General features: G+C 35.7%; 1 protein-coding gene across 1 annotated transcript in view; it reads left to right on the forward strand.

Annotated features, from left to right (window-relative positions):
* Positions 1-25565, forward strand: part of LOC129239167 (phospholipid-transporting ATPase ABCA3) — a 34185-nt gene that overhangs the window by 2526 nt on the left and 6094 nt on the right. The window contains exons 2-12 of the mRNA XM_054874502.1: positions 2981-3218; positions 3474-4038; positions 4102-4245; positions 6279-7496; positions 12170-12440; positions 12503-12995; positions 15104-15450; positions 15523-15648; positions 15715-15924; positions 20307-20445; positions 20504-20686. Coding sequence (XP_054730477.1) covers positions 3001-3218; positions 3474-4038; positions 4102-4245; positions 6279-7496; positions 12170-12440; positions 12503-12995; positions 15104-15450; positions 15523-15648; positions 15715-15924; positions 20307-20445; positions 20504-20686 — 3914 coding nt within the window. The 5' untranslated portion in view covers positions 2981-3000. The remainder of the gene's footprint in view (positions 1-2980; positions 3219-3473; positions 4039-4101; positions 4246-6278; positions 7497-12169; positions 12441-12502; positions 12996-15103; positions 15451-15522; positions 15649-15714; positions 15925-20306; positions 20446-20503; positions 20687-25565) is intronic.

A 25565-nucleotide genomic window follows, 5' to 3' on the forward strand; every position in this document is an offset into this window, starting at 1 on the left:
CGTGCCTGTTCCAGTTAAGATTGGCATCCAGGATAATGCCAAGGTACTTAACTTCGCGACCATTCCATCAGTAAACTCGCCCATATTGATTTCCCTCATGCCTGGTGGGGCTTATTTCCTGATGACTGTTTTGGATGGATTTATGTTCAGACCCAACCCAGCACACCATGCTGACGAAGAGAGCATGTCGTAGAGTAAAAGAGTATTCTGGAACTTACTCCTTGCTATGATTTCAACGCCAACCGCATATCCCTGACAGCGGATGCCATTGTTTATCAGCAAGTGCATTGAGTCAACGATAGGGGTGCCCCTGCGGGCACTTTTTACTTGTTTGAAGTAGAATTGTACTGTCCACCGTTGCGGTTTCATCTATCTTTGTCTGTAGCAGGGACTCTATGCATTTGCAGATAGGTCTTTGCACGTTTCTCATCTCTAGTGCGCGATATATAGTGAGAGGCGCTGTTGGAAGCTCCATCGATGTCAAAAAAGACTGTGACAGTCCTGACAGTCCAAATCACTCAGAATCTCCGTATATAGCTGATATAGTATAGCATCAGTAGAACTTCTTGCCTTGTAAGTTGGTTTGGATGGAAGGATGTTGTTCACAGAGTGTTTGATCTGAGTTTTTTTTTCGTGTTCACTCCTCTCAGGAGCATAGGGCTTCGACAAGACTCTTCCATCGTACACGGTTCTGTGCTGTTGTTTTTGCACCGTCCCATGAGATGTCGGCATCTACTAGTTCGCGCAGCATCGACCTTTGCCTAAGGATGGGTTCCTCGTCGTCCTGCGTCGTTACTGATGGTTTTTGGTCAGAATATTCTGCAGATGATGCGGAGCCATTTGTTGATGAAGAATTGTAGCCTCTGTGTGATGGTGTTAGAGACCACCTCTGTTTCGCTTCCCTACAACAATAGGAACTTCCCGCATGAGCCGAATATTCGTAGTTTAGTGGGCCTGGAGATTTGCTAACTCCCCCATACTGTATGCATTCGCACGCATGCCGCCATTGTTTTGTTTAGCCTGCAGTTTACATCTTCATCTGCTCCACCATCTGCTGTGATAATACAGTCGAGGTAGCAGAAACTTTCGACAAATTACACCGGGCATGCGTCAATCAATATCTGGCTTGCGTTATTGTGTTTAACTGTCATAGCCTTGGTCTTGGCGATGTTGACCTCCAGTCCGACAGTGCGTGCCGCGCGACTAGTTTGTCCGCTTGTTGTTGTTGTTTTAACAGCATAGTTAGCCCTGTCAGTGTAAGTATATCATCGGTCGTCTTCGTCTAGCTCATCTAAGGGTAGGCCCAGGAAACATGCTGTTTCGACAGGTTGGGTGCTTGTCGCTTGTGTCGCTTGCATATCAGAAAGTTTGGGAGAGAGGAGGCAGATGTCATCGGCGAAGTCTGTGATCTGATTTAATTGCCAATAATCTTCTCAATTGCTTTCAATAAAAATAAGGTAAGACTAATCGGTCTGAAGGCATTGGCCAATGAGTAGTCCTTTTTTCTTATTTTTGGTATGAAAACAACTTCTGCTCATCTCCGCACTCTTGATACATATGTGGACCAGTACGAGACTATCTCGATTATTCCAGCAAGATGTGGTAAAATTACAACACCGTCTTGGTGTAATACTACGGCGCAGATTCCATCAGCCCCCGGAGTATTGTATTGACTAGGGGTGTCTTTACTCCTTTCCAGTCCGATTAGGTCGGCCTTGAGAACCCAGTACAGGGCTCCGGGATATGGGTCACAGCTCTCGGAAAATATGTAGCCAGTAAGATGTCCTCATTGCTCGTATATGTGCCATCTGTTTTTTTTTTAGCCAAAGCTCGTGGAATCTTGCCGCAACGGGGGTTTAGGTGATTTCTGCGCAGAGCTTCCTAAAACCATCCCTCTTTGCTTTTCTTATCTTATTACTATGTATATTTAGTTAGAATGGTAGCATACTCATTCCAGCAGACTGTGCGTTTGGTTTTATTAAATTCGCACGGCGCTGGGAAGTTCTTGTTCCTGTGGTTTCTTCTCGGGTTCCCTTGAATTATATTGATCATTCTGAAAGGGAGTAACCCCTCTAACTGGAGTTGGTACATGCCCATGCGTCGCTGTGCGCATAGGCATCGCATCCTAATATGAGTAGTAGCTTTCTGCAACTGCAGTTTCTCCCTACCTGGTGCTTGTAGGTCTTGACTAGGTTCTTGAGCCGGTATTATGCCCAGATCCTCCCAGACCTACGTGCTATGACGGCCGAAGCCGCCACTGTCTGATGTAGGTTGATCTGAGCTACTGAAATGTGCTGTGATGCCTTATCGAACTCTGGTTTCCCTTAGGTCCAGTCACTCCATTATCATTCATCGTTTATTTACAGCAGAATCTTCGTAAAGGGAAACACGAAAATGTATTTACAAATTCGTAATAGTCAGGTTGTAAAAGTGCGAGTGTGTTAGTAAAGGAGTGCGAGTTTATTGAAACTTGAGAGCAAATTCTTGATGTTGTTGTTGAAGCAGTATACTTAACCCTGTCAGCGTAGTGTAGATCATCGGTCGCCTTCGTCTAGCTCATCTAACGGTAGGCCCAGGAAACTTGCTGTTTCGACAGGTTGGGTCCAGAGGGAGAGGGGTCTTAGATGAGTGGGTTTGATGGGGCATGTTAAAAGGTGGTTAGTGTCGTGCGGGGAGCCTTCTCATTAAGGACATATGGTATGTTGGGGTCGATACTGGATAGGTAGAAGTTTAACCTGCTACAGTATCCAGAGCAGATCTTGATCTTTAAGGTCAGTTATGTATTGGATGAGAAAATAAAATAATTATTAATTAATAATTTCGGGCAATTTTTACTGGAGTTCTCTTTATTTAAAATTAGTTTTAACTTCTTTCAATTTCAGGCAGTCAACATAGCTGCCACATTTTCGAAATTTGAATTTTTAATTCTTATAGTATTTATATTGAATTTGGATACTTTGATATGTACAATTATTTTCAGTTCGCGAAAAGTCTACTACAATGCCCGCCACACTCAAACCAATCATCTCTAAAAATTGGAAAGTGGAAATTCGTTCCTTAAAGAAAACCATAGCTGAAATAGTAATTGTAATCGTTTGTTTTTTAATTGTTGTTTTATTTCCCTCAAACCCGACGGAACCACAAGATTTGACTGAGGATGAGCATGGAAAACTTGTGATTCATGATGAACAAAATCTGGATAATCTGGAAATTTTGAAGTAAGTTGTGGCTTGCAAGAAATTTAGTTTTCTGTTTTTGAAATTAGAAAAAAAGATTAAAACGTATTTTATCGTTTTTTGTGTAGTTTTCATTAATACAAGAATAACATAATTACGCCGAAATAATTAAATTTGTATAAGAGCTTGAAATAGTAGCAATGAAAATAATCAAAATTAAAAGCTATTTTTATAAATGCTATCACGATTTCAGCAAGCCATTCATTTATTTTATTTTACCATAATATTTTCACTAAGGACTTTATTGGGTGCCGCTGGAGAACCAGTTCCAGTAAAACTTGTATATAGTCCAGAAGAAACGACGGCTACCAATTTAATGAAGGGTGTTGCGAGCAGTTTGGCATTATCGGAACCAAAGGCATATAAAACGGAAAGTGCAATGATGCACAGATTCCAAAGCAATAAGTCACTAGCAGCTGTTGAACTCACTTCAACAACTCCATCTTGTCTAAATGTTACCATACATTTCCCGAATGAGTTTCGTACAACAGGATCAGATCATGACGGTGAAAAATTGTGGGCCACACGATGTAGCGGTATAATTTTGAAGGACGCAAGCGACAGGGAAAACCATATGCAAGTTGATTTATATATACGAGAAGGATTCCTTCAGTTACAACATCACATCTTTCTGGAATGGTTAGCACAGGTGCATAAAAAAGATACAAGTGCTATAAAGGTTTCAATTCGTTCGTTTCAACAACACACCAAATTTAAAACGTGTACCAGAGCGGTCGATACCAATATTTTGATGTTTCTTTACAATTTCACCTTCTTTTTGCCATTTCTAAATTTGCTTTGGGTAAGGAAAATGTCTATGTGTCTTTTTGTTTTCTTTTTTATTATTTTATTTAAATTTCTTAAGACATATGGACGTGAGCGAGAAGAAAATATTTTAGCTCATCATTGGCGTTATGGATTTGATTATGCGAAATATTGGATGGGCCGCGGTATTGTTTCTTTTATGCACTTGTTGATCTTGGATGTACTCATAGTTACTTTGGTATCGGTGAGTAATTGCTTTTATTCGCCAGGCTGTATTTTCTTAAATACTTTATACACATATCGTACAATACGCAGTATTGTTTCATCGATGTGTAAATCTATCGCAGGTATATCAGCCAGAGCATAGCTTCTAGTCAAGCCTACATACAAACACCTTCTGCTTATCATCTGCTTATTTTGACTTTCATCCATACGCTTCACAAAATTTACTAAGAACAATTTCGGCCGCCGTGGCCGAATAGTTGGCGCTTGACTACCACTCGGAAGTGCCCGGGTTTGAATTTACGGGCATAAAACAGCAAATGATCCGAGTGTATTCCTACCATGAAAAGGCTTCTCATGAAAACCATTAACCGTTCCGAGTCGGCTTAAAACTGTATGTCACTCTGTTTGTGGAACAACATCAAGAGGCACGTCCCCAATAGCGGCAGGAGCTCTGCCAAACACCTAACACAAGTATACGCGCCAATTATTTACTTTATTTTCTAGGAAAATTCGAACTAATAAATTATTCCATTTCAATTTTCTCTTCATCTTTATCCTCTTATTTCCATCTCTATACCTCTCTCTATCTCTAGTTTTGCCTCTGTTTCGACCCTGTTCTCCATCTTTACCTTTCCTTGCTTAATCTTTAACTTTGCCCTTATATTAAACTAATTTGAAATATGATTAATTTTCATACCTTCAGCATGAAAATGCATTTCGGATGACCATAGATATATATGTGGGTTAGCTGTAAAAGGGATGTAAGGAAAAGATTTTAACCTATCAGAAAATAAGCAAATAAAAAATTTACGCGTACTTCCTTAGGTGTCTAGTCGAGCTCCTCCAGCTATTGATGGCGTGCGTCTTGTTTCACAAACGGAGAGAACTACAATTTTAAGCCGACTCTGAACAGCAAATGGTTTTTATGAGGAGGTTTTTCTTGACAGAAATATACTCGGAGGTTTGGCATTGTCTGCCGAGGCGCGACTGCTATTAGAAATTTTTTTTCCTATAATTTTGCTGTTTAATGCACGGAGATTCGAACCAATACATTCGGCTACGGCGGCCGCCTTTTTTATCTATAATGGGAGCCCATGTAAATGAATTCTCACCACCTTTCCGTTCCGTAGTATCGTAGATTTTATCGTAGGATTTTGGAAATTTCCATAGAATCGTGTGAGTTGATTGCTCTTTCTTCACACAGTGTTGCCAAACAGTACATTTCGATATCATATACAAAATAAACTTAGAAAAATTTTAATTCTTATTAATATAACTTAAAAATAATATATAATAATGGTAATTATAGATAAATGAACTATTTGCATTTGTTGGTTTTGGTTTATTATACAATTAAAAATTGTAACTGATAACGCGGATGTGTGAAAAAGTGTGTATGGAAAAATATCAATAGCAACATTGTGTCGATACAACCGAACACAAACTCACACAAATCGATGTATTGTGTAAATATGCAACTACAATAAAAAAATGCATTTGTTCTCTACGGGATAAGTTTTGCTCAATTTTGTGTGTCCTACGGGCAGCGGAAAGGGACTACGATACGTTGGTGAGTGTGAGCTCGTTAATACACGGCATACGCAAAGTATATACGTCATCTATGGTATATACGACAGAGTAGTGAGCAGCTCTAACAACAACAACAAATCAGCGAGTAAAGAAAATCAGAGAGCATATATTTTTCTCTTCACTTTGCGGGCATACCGTAAACAGCAATTTTAATTAACGCAGAGTGGCAGTAAATATTTCAAAATCTTATAGCAAAAAAAATATTCCAATGGGCTGAGTCATTGTTGATTTGTTGCAGTTTGAAAATTAATTGTGTTATTGCGTATTGATTGTATCATTTTTGAACATATGTACATATTTTGGCTTTTAGAGACGCCTCTTTTTTAAGTTTATACAATTTATGTCTTCCATATTTAAAACTATATTTTAGAAATCGTAGAGATATGTAGTAGTAACTACTACATACAAGTATATCTATATGTTCACATACATATACTCAGAAACTTTTTTCTAATTTAATAGCTTCCACTTGAGGGTAAATTCCCCGGTTCATCACTGCTACTGGCCCTCTTTCTAATAGTTTACAACATAGCGCTCCTGATTTCTGTCGTCTTTTTGGTGTCAGTTTCAAATAAGGCTTCGCACACTGTACTATTTGGTGCCACGATTTGGTTGACCATGTTCTCGCTATTTTCGATTTTAGTGGAACATCATAGAAGTATGAACCCGATCTTGTCCATTTGTTTCATTGGGTTTTTCAACAATGGATTTGCATATGGAATGCGCGCCTTACAAAGTGGGGATGAATCTTTATATCCCACTTTGACCATGGCCGGAAGCTGCCTCTTTTATTGGATACTAATCTCGTTAGCTGAGTATTTCAATCCGGGGCCTTATATCAAAACGTTGCCCTTTTCTTTATGTTTCTCTGGCTATTGCCTTACCACAATGAATAAACCAGCCAAGAAATCAAAAAATAGTTTAACACCTGAAAAAAGGTTAGTTTGGCAAGATTCTGAATTTGGATCCTTAAGTTCTGTTGAATTCATACGTTTAAAAAATGTGCATACGACATATAGTTCAGGAAGAGTGCATTTGAAAAATATTACAATGCGTATTTATGCTAACGAAATCACAGTCATATTGGGACCACATTGCTCTGGCAAAACGGCAATTATTCAATTACTGGCAGGTTGGAACCGACCAGTTCTTGGACGAGTACAAATTAACAATGAAGATTTGTATGAATGTTGGAATAAATACCGTCAACAAATAGACGTTTGCATGCCCAACAATGCATTATTCGATTTGCTAACTGTCGAGGAGACTTTAATTTACTATATGCATATTAAGCTTTCGAAAATAGACAATGAAAAAATCAACATGGAATTGGATAATTTTTTTGAATCGGTTAGATCAACTCGAATAGAACGGAAATTATTGGTAAAGAATTTAACATTTAGTCAAAAACGTTTGCTTAGCTTGGGTTGTGCACTTGCTGGAGGAACAAAAATCATATTACTTGATGAACCTACACTTCATATGAAAAGCAAAGAGCGACGCATATTCTGGAATATTTTGCATAAGGAAAAAGCCGATCGCGCTATTGTATTGACTACTTTCGATGTAAATGAAGCCGATAGTGTTGGTGATCGTATTGCGATGCTCGGAGGAGGCGCTCTCCAATCATATGGCACACCCTTTTTTCTCAAAAATAAATTTGGTGTGGGTTGCGATTTGGTAAGATTAAAAAACTGCTTAAAATTTTTCTAATGCAAATATATGTATATTTATCCAGCAAATACTTGGCATGAGCTACTCTACCGTTAAGGCAGTTTAGTGAGCAACACAACAAATTAGCAGACATGAAATCAGAAGCATACTCGTATACTTGTGTTTTTAGACTCGCGCTTATTTTGTACACATAGCAGCGTAACGGAATTGAGATAAATGTAGATATATATACACTAAAATGCTCAGAATGATGAGGGCAGCCGATTAAGCCGTTATAATATGGTATACTAGTACTGTCCGTGGTCGAAAATTCGACAAACAACAGTTCTTACTGTAAATAGTATCAAGTCAGTCCATAAGTTCGTGCGCTTTTAAAGCTAGCTTTGAAATGATTAAAAAATACGTTTAAAGTATTTATTTATCAATAATATATTTTCCTTCATTATTTACAATGTCTTCCCAACGTTTAGGCAAATTTTTAATTCCCGGCTCAAACAATTTTTTGACCTTGGAGCCAAAATACGCTTCGATATTCCTTTTTATTGCTTCTTTTGAGGAGTAGTTCTTGTTACTCATATGAGATTGAAGTCCACGGAAAAGGTGCAATATCCGAAGAGTACGCTGGATGCGGCATTAGCTCTCATCCAAGCTCGTTCAGTTTGCCTAATGTTTGCCTTGCGGTATGAGGTCTTGCGTTGTCGTGGTGAAACAAAACTTTGCGTCTATTCACTAAAGACGGCCGATTTTTTTTAAGTGGGAAGATGGGAATAATAATCAGCAGTTATCATCTGGTTTGGTTCCAGAAGTTCATAATAAACAATATCGGCCATATCCCAATGTATATCCCATTGTAAAGGACCATTTTTCACCACTAGTAACGAAACGGTTCAAAAAACTTTCATTTTAAACCGTTGCAGCAGCTGACAACACACATTCACGCTCTGCTAAAGGTTGGCGACGGAAAGTCTATGCGGAACCCATTTTCCCAGCTTTGAAACCTTTCCCAACTGAACCAGGTGCCTGTGAACTGTTCCATGCGATGAATTTAACCTCTGAGCTATCATATCGACTGTCAAATTTGGCTCATCTTCCACGAGTTCGAGCAAGCCGTCGGAGTTAAAGACTTCAGGACGACCAGCATGCTACGTGCTTCCACGTCGCAGTTTCCACTTCGGAATTTTGAAAACCACTTTTGCGCAGTCCTTACACTCACGGTATCCTCTCCGTGAACAGTGTTTATTTCTGCAGCAGCAGATGTTGCATTTTTACCACTTTTATAAAAAAATACAAAATATGTCTTTTATACGCGTTCGAAGATTCCATTTTGTTTTTTAACAACACGTGCTTCTATCCGCGGTTAAAACCACTTGTTGAATGCACAATATATCAAAGAAAATATAAATAGTTCCGTTATATTCCGCGAATAATTTTTTGTATGCAAAAATCGTACAAAAATGAAATTATGGGTAAAATACACACGAACTTATGGACTGACCTGATACATAGATTCTATCCAATTTTAATTGAACTCTGCAATATGAAAGATGCTACGCCCCCTTTATCAATATCTATCACTTTTCACAATAAAAATACGTTAACATATGCAGTAATTTCCAATAAATCCACAAAAGTAATCTGCCCGTTCACATATGGCAGATTACCTGCAAAATTGACAATCAGCTGTCAATACTATTGTGAAAAGGTTTTATTCATAGAAATTATTTTGGAGGAATGTTTCGGTGTTTTTGGTTTGTTTAATTATTATTAACAAAATGGAGAAAAGGAGAAGAAATAGCTAATTTAATTGCGCAATTGGCTGCTAATAATGAACAGTTGGAGGAATGTTATATGAATGCATAGTTAATAATACCTAACAAACATTTTATTAGAATTATGTCTATAGACCTGTTTTCTTTGTCGGCATTCATTTTATTTAGTTTTTACTTTGACATTTTTCTTTCCGCGCGTAAAAATAATCATCTATTACATAGAAAACACAGAGTTGTATGTCGAAAAGTATGGTTATTATCTAGGAAATTTTGTATCTATAGACATTTTGTATGGGAAACCTTGCTTTTCAATTGCGGATTGGGAGTTAAGCACGAAAAAGTAGACCATCTACTTATATGTGAACATATTTTAAGATAAGTATTGGCAATTTGTGTAACTGTAATTGTAACTGTAACAGTGATTTCGGATACAAGCGATTTGGAAATTTCAATTTATTTCCCCACAACTATCACTTTTTACTATAAGTGCGGTATACACAATTTAAGCATTCGTGCCAAGTTTCAGTTCCCTAGCTCATTTTTTTACAGATACTCGTACATTAGTTTTTAAATTTTGGGTTGCATGTCAGATGTCACGCTCCTATATGTCGGGGTTAACATTGCTGCAGGAATCTATTTTCTTTAAATTAGTGCAAAAAAGGGGTTTAAATGCTTCAATGAAACTTGGTACCCTTGCCCTTATTACCCTTTGATCTAGGCCCTTCAGTATTGAAAAGGGAAAACATTGGTCAATAACCACGCCAGTGTTGTTGGAGCACGACAAGTTGGTTAACCTGGAAGAATACATCTGCCATAAGCTGTACTCTCATATTCCCAAGGAAGTAAAATACATTTGACGAGGAGGAATTTCGATGGATAAATCCCCTTACCGAAGAAGTTTATCAAAATCCACTCCAGCAACAAGCATAATTTATATGATTTGTTAATTTGAATTGAATGTGCAAATGCCTTGTATGCATGGCAGTTTTCACAGAGGCCGCAGTCTGAATAATGTTTTGAACATGTTTTATTAATTTAAAGCACATAATAGGATATTTTTAAGAATTTCCCTCAACCTTCAACAGATCCAAAGCAAAAGCAGAAATTTATGGTACGAATTCCGTCAGAGCAATCATTTGTGTTTAGTTTACAAATGACGGTCGCGATATGTCGTTCATGTTCGTTGCGTATACGCCCGGGCTGTTGGAAAATGTGTGAATAAAATCGAGAGCTCTGCTTGTAACATCAGACGGACGAACAGAAATTTAGTCTTAACATTTAAAAGTGGGCATGGATTTTATCCCATTTCAATGATACTTAGTCGGATCTAACTGAGGTGGGGAGCAATACGTGTACCAAAATTGGGCAAGTTTTTTAAATCGTGACGAAATACCACATTTACCCAAAAATAGGCGCGTCACCGCAAATTTCTTGAACTTCTCTTTTATTGTGATTCTTTTCATGGGTTCATCATTTGTGCGAAATTTTAGTAATTTCATTATTTCGTCATTAATAAAAAATATCACGTTTCAAAAATTACCGCAATAGGAGAGGTGGAGATTTGCACATTTGCAATATCAACCCACTTTGGACAAAGAGTAATAGTATAATATATGTACTAAATCTCATTAAAAATAATATAATAATTTTTATTCGAGTTATCGTACGTACTAAGGTATGGGCAGACATGACTAAATCGACTCTTCTCATAATTCTGAGCAACTACTATGGGGTTTTCCAATAACAGGTGCTATTGGTGAATGGATTGCGCTATCGAGATATGATTAACGATTTTTTATGGCCGGAATTGGATGGTATTGACCTGGACAACGTTTATTTTCAACAAGTGTGCCACACAAGCAACCAAACCATTGATCTTTTACGCGAAAAGTTTCTGGACCGTGTTATCTCTCGAAGAGGTGATCACAATTGGGCACCGAGATTTTGTGATTTAACTCCTTGTGACTTTTTTTCTTTGGGGTCACGTGAAAGAGAAGGTCTACGCCAACAGCCCAGGCTCGATTCAAAACCTCAAAGATGGAATTCGTGAGGCTATCGAGGACATAGGGCAGCCACTTTGCAATTCGGTTATGGAAAATTTCGTGAAAACGATATTGTCCTGTAAGCGTGGTCGTAGTGGTCATTTGCCTGATATTATTTTCCACTATTTACGGCACACCTTCCACTTTATAATGAAATAAACATCCGATCATTTATATTAAAAAATAGCATTTTTCTTTGAACATCAAAATAACACCTCTTATTGGAAACCCCCTCATATATCTATCTCATTTTTGCATCTTGAAAACACTTATTATTATTATTATTAGATTATCTCAATTTTTAATCAAGCTACCACCCGCGCAGACGAATGGAGAAAGAAAAACAATAAAACTATAATACCTTAGTTTTTCATAGCGTAAGGCGGGTGACCTTCAGAAGGCAACAGCAAAGCTTCGCAAAAACCAAACAAACATCAAGAAGCACACCACAAATAAGAGGACGAGTTCGGTCAAACACCCGACACAGGGTGTAAGCATCAATTATTATTATTTTTATTATTAAACTGTTTTTCTACTTAAATTTTTTTTCACGTTTATGTACGTATATATTTATTTGCTTATTTAATCTATAAATTAAAAAATTTACATAAAAGTTAAAATTAATTTAATAAAAAATCTGCATTTACAAAAAAAAAGTAAGCAAAACAAAATAAGTGTAACCGACCCAAAGCTACTGTAGAAATAAATAGGAAATGTTCAGCATTAAACAAGCCGGCGGAAATTGTATGCGACATATTGCTTGTATAAGTATACAAATATTTTTTGACACGGCCATCCACATATGATACTACTTATTCATGATTCACGATAAAATTTAATAAATGTTCAAATCACTATCGTTTCCTAGATAATAGTTAAATTACCAACAACATCCACAGAAGCGATAACCGAGCTAATTGCTAAATTTATACCAGGAATAATGCCAGAAAACGAAATTGGTGAACTGCTATACTATAAACTGCCAATCAATATGCGTCCGAAATTTCAAAATATGTTGATACATTTAGAAAAAGAACAACGCAATTTGGGAATAGTTGATTTGCGAGCACTTAGTAGCGAACTAGCTGAAGTTTACATGTCAATGGGAATTAGACACACCAAACAAGTCATTAGTGACGGTATGTGTTAATCTTAGTAGAAATTATAATTTTAATATGTATATATTTTCGTTTAATTTTAGAAAAACTAAAATACAAATTTGTTCCTCCTAACAAACTCGGTCGGCAACAAACGTATGCTTTATTAAACAAAAAACTAATACATCAAGTACCAAATTATATTCCCCTCATAACGATTGCTGTGTCATTCCTCTTTATCTTCTTAATTGCGACAATGGCTAAACATAGTCTGCGTCTGCCAACAGGGCGATATAATCCGATAAATTTGGGTGCTACAAAAGAGCTTAATTTAGACATGATAAAAGACTGTAAAAATATTCAAATTAAGAGTGTTATCAAGAGCAAAAATGATGGTGAAAAGTCAATGAAATTCGATGAAAACTCACTTGACTGCTTAGATACACATTACGAGCAGCACTTAAAAGAATCAAGAAGTGTAACAGACAAATTTGGTGCAGTGGAAGTTAAAGGCGACACATACACATGTTGGATTAATCAACGTATATTTCATTCAGCTCCAGTAGTTCTGAATTTAATGCATAATATTTACCTTGCGTAAGTTACTTATTAAAACAAAAATACTTAGAGATTAATAAGTATATCTTTCGATGAGGGAATCAAAACTGTTAATTCAATTTTTGTTTGTTAGATGATTTGTGATTTTCAATGAGCGCGCTAGTAATTTCTTCAAAGCTATCGGATGAATGAAAATTCCGCAATTATAGAATAGTTTGTTAGTTTTTACGAGTAATCGATAGTCTCCCTATCACTATTTAAAGTAAATTTAAGCATATAAAATCAAAATCAGTTGTTCTTCTTGCTGGCAAATTGCTACTGGTAAAAGTTTTAGCAGCTTCTCCTCAAAATAAAATTCCACGTCGCGCTCTCAATATCTCCACCTTTACATGTATTTGGGATATGCGAAAACCATCGATAATTATCACCTACGGCCACAAACTTGGTACAAACTAAAAAGTGGTCCCTAATAACTAAAATTTGGCATGTCACTTATTGAAAATATGAAACAAGTATGTTAACACAATTTTTTTCATTTTCTTCTTGACTGCTTAAGCAATTTCGGCCGAGTTTAACTAAGCGCTCCAGTCAAGTCTTCCTCCACCTGATCTTTCCAATGCAAAAAAACAACCATCACCACCTCTCTTCCCTTGGCTTGTGGCCATTCGGACGACTTGAGCAAGCCACCGAAGCCGCTGAATCTTTATTCGACGCACCGTCACCGCAAAGCTCATACAGCTTATTGTTCCATCGACTGCGGTATTCGCCGTCGCCATTATCCGCATTATCTTTTCCCGAACACTCTCATCGGTTTTTTTTATCGTCCATGCTTCTGCGCCATACAGCACGACATCATGCACGAAAGACTTATAAAGTGTGATTCTAGTTCGTCGATAAAGGACTTTACTACTTGGTTCAAAGAAGCGCCTACTGACAAGAAAATCTCCATCCCACTTCCCTCCAACATTGCACGCGCATTTTCCTAAGATCAGCTTCCACATCTTCTAGCCACCTTTTCCTCGGGCATCCCCTTTTTCTTTCTCCAATAAATGATTGACACAAATTTGCACCAATGAAAAACGGAGGATTTTGAGCATCCAATATTTTTTAAATTCTGTACTTATGGTTTGTGGAAAAACTATATATTTAAATAGTAAATTTTTATTGTTTCGTTCATTAAGTAATTTTCAATAGCTATTTTTTTGATTATAATAATAGCTCTCATAACTCTGTCATTTGTAAAAGCAATAAACAAATTTAATTTCCGTGGGTTTTGATTATAATTATTTTTTACCTGTCACAGCTTTGGTCATATTTTTAAAAATCTGCTGTCTGTTTTACGTAGAGAGAGTTGAGGTCGCATGTTATATAATTTTCATGACCATTAATTATTGGCTTTACAAATTGGGCGACTTCGCTCTGATTTTTTACCGTTAGTCCATGTGGCACCTACACATCATGTTTTTTTTTTTTTTGTTTTGGAATACGGTTGGATGTTTAGTTTTCTAGCAAAGTCATGACTACTTGTATTTGTGTCGGTCTGCATAAATGTTTTCTTGAATTCATTGACATTTTAGTAATTGGTTGGCCAGAACGATGTTTATGTCGACCAAACCATTTGGTTTCTATATTAGAGAAACCGCAAGCATACATGTTTGTGTCCGTAAGCATCAATTTTTGTAGAACACTTCGCCGTACTCTTCTTTTGTTTTTACAAATTGGTATGAACATTTTCCAGATTGTTCACTCATTTAAGGAAAATACATTAAGGCTTTTCAGCTAGACACAGTTGGTTCAGTTAGAAGAGTTCCTACAGAGCTAAGGTAGATTCAAAAATCGCTGATATTAGACCGTATATTCTACTTGCCTCACCCATCTGACACCTTGCGTACTCTCTGGGACATAGCTTACAGGAGTACGATGGGAAAAGTGATCAAAAAAGTAGTTTGAGGTTAAAGTGCAGCATTTATATTACACAAGATACTCAAGCTTTAATCCATCTAATTTGGTACCAAGTCTTCAAATAAGTTTATTTTGTGCTTTATTACAATTTACTACAGTTGATAACTTCATAAATTAATTAGAAATTAATAATAAGTTGAAATAATGAACTGTCCGTTTACAAATATTTGTAAATTTGTCTCTAGCAAGGAGATAACCGATATTAAATCCATAACCACCATCCAGAACCATCCAGAACACACTCCATTATGGGCCAAAATTCATATGATTGACCAACAGAAGACTCATTTACTATTACCAATGGTCTTAGGTATTGCTATACCGATCTCAATTGCTTGTTTTATTGTATCACTGGTGGAAGAGCGCAAATATCACTTGCTGACATTACAAAAAATAGCCGGTGTCGGCATGGCACGCTATTGGTGTATCAACTTTATGTGGGATTACATAACTTTCTTCTCATATATTGGCATATACACAATCATACTCGCATTATCGCCTGTCGAGGGATACTCTTTCTCAGACAAATTATGTAAGTGTCTCAAGTAATGAAATATAGTATAAACTTTTAAATTGAGCTAACTGTAAAATATTATATTCCTAGATGCAATGTTACTAATGACTATCTATGGCATACCGGGATTGGCCTTAATATATGTTCTATCTTTATACTTTTATTGGACAATGTGGTCCGCATTTTTAATAGCAGTTATAATACAAATTGTGACAGGTAAAACTAAATATTTTCACAAGTAACCTCAATATAATAATGATTAATTTGTCATTGATGTTACAGGCATATTTTCGTACATTATATATTGGGACGTTTTGGCAAACAATGAAATATTTTTTTATATTTGGTCAATATTTCCCACATTTGCGCTAATGGAAGGTATAAGTAATGTATATACCCAAACCAAGGAAGAACTATATTGCGACCAAGCATGTGAGGAGGATGATGACTGTCATCTGAACGATATTTGCGCTTATCTGTCGCAATGTTGTCGTAAGTAGCTAGTTAATACATATGGCTTTAAAAACTTGCGTATAAACGTTTAGCGATTTGGCTGAAGTTTAAGCAATACCGAGTGCGAAAAATGGTGAAACTTTTTATTGAAGTGAAACTTCTTTTGTCTCGAAGGATGAAACGCTGTGAGGAGTAAAACCATAGCGTTTCATCGATATGTGACGCTACGCCAGCGCCATCTGTTAAAAGCGTGGCGTGGATGAAACGCTGTGAGGAGTAAAACTACGCTAAACTACGTAAAACTCCGCTATGCCAGCGCCATCTGTTAAAAGACTGGCGTGGCGTGTCGTCGTGAATGTAATGCGGTCGTTTATTATTGCATTCTTATCGAATGTAATTTGTAAATATGACATTTGATTGACGGCCGCCGTAGCCAAGTGGGTTGGTGCGTGATCACCATTCGGAATTCACAGAGAGGTCGTTGGTTCGAATCTCGGTGAAAGCAAAATTAATGAAAACATTTTTCTAATAGCGGTCGCCCCTCGGCAGGCAATGGCAAACCTCCGAGTGTATTTCTGCCATGAAAAAAATCTGCTCATAAACATATCATAAAACAAAATGAAATAAATGTATAAAAAAAAAAAAAAAAAAATTTTCTTGTGATTCGAACCAAGGATTTCGGATCGGAAGCCCACATTGCTAGCCGCTGGGCTATCGCGCTGTGCTGTCGCCGCAAAATAATGTATCATAAATCTGTTTACCATACCAAAGACCATACACTTTGCGAACGCATTTCGGTGGAAACAGTTGACAGTTATCCCAAACACAATATTATTAGTAACGCGAGACGCGTCATAGAGTGTGTGTGTAGTTTTGAGCAAATCTTACAAACATATTTTGTTTTGTTGATTGATTTCTGTTAAATATGGCATCAAATCAACAAAAACGGAAACCGAAAACAGGTGCTGAACGGCAACGTGAGTATTTGGAGCGTAAAAAATTAAGAGTTACTGTTGAACACCGTGACAGTGAATCCTCCGGTTGTACGATAAGTGATAATTTGTAGTACCAACAACAAGATGCGGAACTACCATTGATGCAGTATTTCATCGATACCTTGATAGATTAGAATGTAGATCATTTTTTACGTATTTCAGTTACCATAAAGCCCTTGTTTCATTTTTGGAAAACGAATCCAATAATGATAATGACAATGCCGAGAACCAAATGTAATTGAGTACAATAAATTCATTTCTTTTTATATTAAAATAAATAAATAATTCTGTTTAATAAAATTCCATTCCATGCTTTCCATGACTTCTGCATGCATTATATTGAAATAATAGTTAAATTATTGATTTGTTGATAAAAGAAGTTTCACTTCAATCGTGCGGGTTCCGTGAACTACCACACACTTTCTTTTTTATGCATGGAAAAAGGAATCCATTATTTTTGCGTAACATTTTTGCGCGATTTTTGCCGATCTTTAGCTACTGGGCGATGCTACGACTGCTAACATGCCGGTCAACTTTGATTATTTCTATGATTTTATCGAAATTTTCTTCGACATATGTGAAGTGCCTGAACGAAATCGACGAAACCCAAATTGCACGTATGTAATTAGCTGTTACAGTATAGGTACCATAAACATCATTTACAGTATCAGCGGCCTGACTTATATTTTCGCCTTTATCAAAGCAAAACTGTAAAATGTACCGAATTTTCCCTTTGTTGACTTCCATTGTGAACACGCTGTAAATCACTCCTGAATGGAACAAACAAAACCAGGAAATGAAATTTTTTAGTGTGAAATGTCATGATCGATACTTTACGAGATATGGATCACTAGAGCCATCTACTCAGAAAATAATAGGTCTCTTTTTTCTGCCAAGCTTAGCAAGTGGCGAATAGATGAAGCAAATGAACATATCGCACCCTAAATACAAAAGGGTCACAACTCAAAATTTTCCACACTCGAGCTTGACTTGTTTACAGTAGCACAGAAAACAAACTATGTGACATATCACGCTGAAATTTGCCATGTAAGCTTATAACAGTCCTACCAAAAAACAAAAAAAATTATTTTTGCCATATGTCATCCGCGGACCGTTTTATTGATAACGTCTCATTCATATTTGAGCAGAAGTAAATTTTTAGTAATGACCCTTTTGTATTTAGGGTGCGATATGTATATCGGCAACGCGGGAAGGGAACTGCCTTAAGGGGTTAGGTGGGTTTCAAAAGCTCAAAATAGGTACATTTTTATGAATTTTTTTTTATTTAATCAACAGAATATTTCATTCCATCAATTTAACACATAAAAGATACATATTTTATAAGTAGTTTGTGAAATTTTCATTGAAAAATTTTGAAAATTAAGGCGTGGACACGTCGTCTCCTATGACCCCTCAAAAAAAAGTTCTCTCGGCGTAGTCAGGATAACTCATGACAGATTCATCTGAAATTCAAAAACAAAAAATTTTCTGTTAGTAGATGTTTCAAACTCGTGCTTGGATGAAGGAAAAAAAAAACAAAAATTACATTTTTGGCGGCGTTGAAAACAAAAAACCCTTATTTTGAGTAGAATTTGCACCCTTCATGCCCTTGAAAAATTACTTGGAATAGAAAAAAAAAATTCCTTCGTTCAAGCACGAGATAATGTTATTCCAAAGATGTGTGCAAAATTTGAACAAAATCGCTTCATAACTTTTCGAGAAATCGTGTCCACCGACTTAAAAAATCGAGTTTTGAGATAAACGCGTTTAAAAACGAAACGCTGCACTGACATGGCCTGATGGGCGGAACTTCTGAAGGATCTATCTCGTAGAATTTTACTCGGATCAATTTGAAATTTTAGGAGAATATTTTAAACATATTATACTATTTAATAAGACAAAAAAAAATAAATCGATTTTTTGAAAATTTGAAACCCACCTAACCCCTTAAATTACATGTGCTGGTAAGGCAGTGCGGCCTAATGAGCTAAGCGGCGAATCTTATTCGATACTTTGTTGTTGCTTTCGCATGCAAATTTTTCGTCAAGTTAATCGAGCATAGAGATAGCGAGGAAATGGCAAACAGAAGAGGCCTAACGATTTCTTCTTCCCCAAACTAATATTTGCATAAAATATTTCGAACTATAAACAAGTTTTTCATACAAACTCTTTTCCATTCAGATGCAGCATAGAACTTTACAACCGTTGAATGTTAGCAATCAAATGTCCTCCCAAAAAGTGGTATATTTTTATCAAAAACTTCTACATTACAATCCTTAGTAGAGAATTAATCGTGGAGCGATGTTATTACTAACAATAAATGCCAGAGATAAGATAAGAGCAGCTCACCTATAATCGTTGCTGATTGCTATGGTTAAGGTTATGGCTAAGGAAAAGGGCTGTGCGTTGACCTAGTTTAACAAAAAAAAAACGTCATCTTTGAGTTTAGAAACAAAATATACGCTAAAACTTATTCGAAACAATCACATTACCTTATCAAGCGCGAATGAAAATTGCAATCTAATCTAAAAAATCGAAGCTTCAATTTGAACGGCTACATGAGAATTTTTCCCATCTGGATAGTACCTACACAACAAACTCTATAAATTTTAACATTCTGTTGGAATGGCTATATGAAGAATGAAGAATTAAGTTTCGCTTGGAATCCCTAATTACTCTCAGCCCCATCCAACACTACTTCCACTACTTCCACTCTTTGTTAAAGTGGGACAAACTTCTCTTTGACAGTTATAGCTCTTAGCAGCTAAAAGAAGATACATGTATGTACATGATTTGAATGACCGATGCCTCCAGTATATGTCAATTGTCGCTCTTAGACACACGTGCAGCGACACGAAAGTCTAATCGATTCTCAATATCAATTTACATAACCCTATTAATTTTGCGACGATACCAAATTCAGACAAATAGGCATGAAAAAAGGCTATGCTTCGTGCTTTCGAATACGATTTTAGAATCGAAAATGAGGTAATTATTTTATCTTGAATAGTAAATAACTAGTTACTGGTAGATTTACGAGATCTAAGGTGACAATGATAAAGTCTGACCAGATAATCTTTCCCAAAATACGCTCCGCCATAGTCAAGGATACCATTCCTCTCATTCCGCTTATAGTAGATATATAGAGCGCACTTCCATTCGGCGAGCAGATATTCTGAATAGGAGTTTGTGCATATACTTTATTAGTTCCTTTTCACCATATTCGAATAGCTCAAGCGGCAGTTCATCAGATAACACGGTCAACCTATGCTGTTCTCACTTGGTAATATGCAGATAATGAAACTTTCACATTTAACAATTTGTGGTACTGCAAATCTCTTGTCTTTAAATGTACATATAAATGTACAGATCTACACTATCGTTTACATATCTTATTTCTTTTGTTTTAATTTAACTCTTTTGCAGTGAAAACTATTTTCAAATTTGAAAATCCAGGAATTTTAGGAGCAATTTGTTATATGCTGATTTCTGCTTTATTTCTGTTTATTGCGCTTTATCTTATCGAATCAAGGAGAGCTCGTAAAAGATTTGCGTCGAAAAGAGAGTGAGAGTATACTTAGTTCTTTCAATTAAAATAGAAAATTTACACCAGTTTTTTATAGTGTAAAAACTCTTCATTCCAAAACATACCCTTACGATGATCGCGATGTAATGGAGTTAAAGCAATTTGTAGCCCATCAGAATTTGCAAAGCAGTCTTAAACAACGTTTTATGGTTGATCAATTGGAATATGAAATACCGAAAAAAGAGAGCTCGTTGAACACAATTTCATTTTTAGCTGAAGAGTGAGTACTCTTACTTCAATTATTTAATTTTAAAATGTTACCTTGTTGCTAATGTAACCAGTAAAATAATGAAAGATTTGTTCACGTACTCGATAAATCGTAACGATAAACAAACTAAAAACTCCAAAATATTCCACCAAGGCAAACCTTCCGAAACATTAATGACAGCTGATTGTCAATTTTGCAGGTAATCTGCGATACGTGAACGGGTAGATTATTTTGTGGATTTACTGCTAATTACTGCATATGTAAACGTACTTTATGTCTTTGAAGGAAGATTATTATTAGTTGACTATGTTGTACAATATCGTAAATTTTAAAAACGAGTTGCATTCGTTTGACAGCTCCCTTCACTTACAAACTATCACGTTTTGGTGTTCTCTAGCGCAAAAATAAGCAGAAAACTTGCAAAGGGTAAATTGAGACATTAAGGGGTTATATACCTTGTGTTTTTCAAAAAAATCAAAATAAATTTTATTTCTTTACCGTAAAGTACAATCCCTTGAGAACATTTTCCAAAAATTTCATAGAGATCTGAGCAATAGATCGAAAGTTACAGCGTTTTAAATTGTGCGTCGTCACGTCCTGAGCGTACGGCCTCATGCGGCGCTTGAAACTTTAAACGCGATTATCTCAAAAACGTGTTTTTCCAAAAATGCTTTTGCGGTGGACGCGATTGCAAAAAAAGTATTCAACCTTTATAATTTTTTTTTTAAATTGTTCGTAATTGATGTCGCCTCTTAGTGAACGATCAACTTTTTATGTATAAATTTTTATTTTGCAGATATGAATTTTTTAATGCCAATTTTAGGACTGTAGAAGTGGAGTTTTTTAAAAACATGTTCCTATTTTCACAAAAATCAAAATATTTAATATATTGATCGTTCACTAAGAAGATATAACCCTATACTAATGAAATCTTTGCGATTTTTTGATTTCAGTTGACTTGGTGGACTTGAATCGCGTCCACCGCAAGCCTCTTCCAAAAAAAGGGTCTTGGGGGAAAACGCCATAACTCCGCCATTTTTAAATATTTTTACACAAACAAAGCCTTTTTTTTCTTTAAACATTGTAATATCCAATAATAAAAACTTTTATACAATAAAATTATTGCTACATATCTTTAAAAAAAACCCAACTTTCGCTAATTTCACCGGACCACAAGGTATATAACCCCTTAAACTGGCAATTGATTATGAGGGACAGTAGTTGCATGTTTTTCTAGATAAATTTTTTACAAGTAAAAATTTTCCAGTGAAAACCAGCTGTGCAAAAAAGATGTAAAACGAGTGTGCACTTGTGACCGATTTCAATATTACCATAGTTTTGTCAGTAAAGTTGTGTAGCGTTACATGCATCGGCGGATATACTCATTTCTGAGTAACAATTCATTGGTGAACCCATGGCCATCGGGGCTTAGATTCAATAGGAGCAGCACGACTGTGCTCTTAAAACTTTCGGACGATATTAGACACAATATTGGCAAAAATAATATGACTTTTCTTACTTTACTTGATTCTATTCCAAAATGTTTGACTCTGTGAACCATAAACTTCTAATCTTAAAACTTGTTTAATTTCACTACGTCGTCATCAAATCTTGGGAAAATGTATCTCAGCGATCATTTACAAGCAGTATGTGCTAGTAACACCTTATCCAATTGTTCACATATAACTAGAGGTGTACCTCATGGCTTTATTCTTGAACCCTTACAATTTGTACAGATGTTCAGTTGTATAAATATGTTAGTTATCTCCTTGGCTCTATTGATTTTAGTATAAATATTTAAACACTGACTTCGAATTTATAACCAGAAGGCCTTCTGACAATGGATTAATGCTCAATCCAGATAAAACTCAATGCATCACTATACCTATACTTGTATGTGTATACAACTTTTCAAACTTGATAACTGTACGGAAGTTAGACTAAATAAATCACTGATTAAATCTGTGTCAATATATCATAACATCTTAAGTCAAGTTATGACGAAATCGTATTTAGGCCATATTCTAGCTCTTCTTATTGCCCTCCATATTTCTGTCCCGTCGATTCTCAAAAACTCTATTTTTTTCATAAGTTATAGGGGTTTACTTTTCAACGTATATATTTTTTGAATATTTTGTCCAAGTCAAATTATCCCAAGTAAAATTAAGCTCTTTTGAAAAGTTCAGTTTGTTATTTATGACTTATTCATAAAAACTTATTTAAACTTAAAAGTTATACACCCAGCACAGTTTCCGCAAAATGTATATTAATTGATCTCCTAAGTTTAGATAAGCTATTATGTTAAAAATATCATTTGAAATATCCTTCACTTAAGTAGACATAAGACCTTATTATAAAACTTAAACTATCATAAATTGTACATTTTTCGTTTTACAGAACATCTTAATTTTACATAAGGCATTCTGTTGAATGTTCGTTTGAAAATAACGGTATACTAAATCCATATAAGTTTGTTTTTGTGTGTGCATTTTGTATTTTTTTCTCTACATAAGCTGTTCAGTTGATAAGAGTTTGTTGAACTGTGAGGAGTGCTTGCTCGTCAAATGGATAGTGAAAATATATTTGGTTCGCTAGATGTCAACAATTTGAGTTAAGTTGACTTTTCTAGCGATGATTCGTTTGTTGATCCTAATTTTGATATAAGTGGGTGTGCTGTTTCTAGCTCAGGTTCAGAAAACGATACTGTAAGTATTAAAATAAATGTTTTATAATTTGTGATACAAAAATTTTAAACTAGGTGAATTCCGAGAATGTTACGAAAGAAATTGTGGCAAATAAAGTGCAATCATCAACGCGAAAAGTATTAAGAAATCGTGGTCAAAGTTATACTTCAACAGCTGGAAAACATGTTCCAACCCGTATCGTTCGTCCGTTGGAATCATGCAGAAAAAAATGCGCTCAGAGAATAACATACGAAGAACAGCAGCTCATACACAAACAGTATTGGGGACTAGGTTCTTACAACTTACGTAAAGCTTATGTTAATGGCTTGATTGAAATTGAAGAAACCAACACGGTAAAAAGAGTTAAGCATGAAACCAATCCGAGGAAAAGGCCATATTCATATTATTATTTCATGGAGATTAGTGGTAATAGAGTTGCAGTGTGTCAAAAATGCTTTAGATTTACATTATCTGAAACCGAACAATTTATTAAAACTATTGCGAAGGCAAAACTTGATGGGATTGGTGTTAAGGTAGACATGCGGGGTAAACATAAGGGTCCTAAAAAAGAAGTTTTGGATTTCATTAAAAGTTTTCCGTCATATGAGTCGCACTATACTCGACGTGATACTTCCAAACGTTATCTACCCAGTGATTTATCGGTAGCTGAAATGCATCGTCACTATGGAGATAAATATGAACAGTCTATATCGCTTTCCAAATTCGCAGAACTTTTCCGTACACTTGACTTAAAATTTAAAAAACCAAAGGTTGATACTTGCCACAAGTGCGATTTGCTTCAGTCGAAAATACAAGCTGCTAATAACGAAGAGATTGATTCGCTAAAATTAGAAAAAACTGAGCATCTCAATCTAGCACAACAAGCATATGACTAGCACAACAAGCATATCGCTATAAATAATAATGATTTTAAAGTGTTTTGCTTTGATCTACAGCAGTGCCTGCCCACACCGCTACTGAGGACTTCATTGTCATTTTACAAAAGACCGTTATGGACTTATAATCTTACCGAGCATGACTGCACAACAAATCAACCAATATGCTATATGTGGCATGAAGCAATAGCTAAAAGAGATGGAAACGAAATTTCTTCCTGCATATTCGCTCATTTATTAGAACTGAATACAAATATAAAAAATGTGGTTTTCTATAGCGCCTGCTGTCCAGGACAAAATAAGAATTCGTTCACTGCAACGATGTTTGCATTTTCTTTGCAATTAGATAACGACGTAAGTATTATAGATCACAAATTTATGGTACCCGGTCACACACACATGGAGTGCGATAGTGACCATGCTGCAATAGAAAAAAAGAAAAAAAAGTCTTCAATAAAAATCCATCATCCTCGCGATTGGTACCAATTTATACGCACGGTAGGCGTAAAGAACAAATTTATAGTGAATGAAATGGAGCAATCGAAAATGCTGGATTTTGCATATGCATCGAAAAACTTGTTTACTTGGCGAAAAGTTGATGACAGCGGCAATAAATTCAATTGGCAAGACATTAAGTGGCTCAGATATACAAAAGAATTTGGTAAAATATATTTTAAAACATCTCTAAGAGAGGATGATCCGTTCAAATTTATAAATATATCAAAGCGAGGAATCCATTGTGTTAAAATAAAAGACTTGAAAAAGTGCTACGACTCTCCAATAAAAATAAGCACAAAAAAGAAAAATGATCTTTTAGAAATGTTACCTCTTGTAGATGAAATTTATAAAGGCTTTTATATAAACTTAAGAACCGAAGATATGTTAGATTTTCATCCAGATTTAACGTCGTATGACGAAAGTGAAGAATAATAATACGTATATATAATATTACTAGACGAAAGTCTGACTGTTATAAACATTGAAACAATGAAAAACGAATTGAATATTTTACTTTTATACGTAGATATATACCTATGTACATACATATTTTTCTTTTTAGCTAAACGCTAACGCAACAAACTGTAATGTCCTAACGGATTATTTAAATTAATATTCTCCTTGAACTGAAAAATGTATTAATTTTACTACTTTAAGGTAAGGAACTGAATAAATAAAAATATCTTATCTAAATTAACTTACTCTTTTTAATTACAACAGAAGATCTTATGTTCTCGTAAGAATTGATTAATTTATATTTATATCGATAATAATATCTTAAGTCTATATAAGATGCTTCTTTTTCTTGTCGCG

The sequence above is a fragment of the Anastrepha obliqua genome, chromosome 2 (assembly GCF_027943255.1).
Source record: "Anastrepha obliqua isolate idAnaObli1 chromosome 2, idAnaObli1_1.0, whole genome shotgun sequence".
NCBI classification, from domain to species: Eukaryota; Metazoa; Arthropoda; class Insecta; order Diptera; family Tephritidae; genus Anastrepha; species Anastrepha obliqua.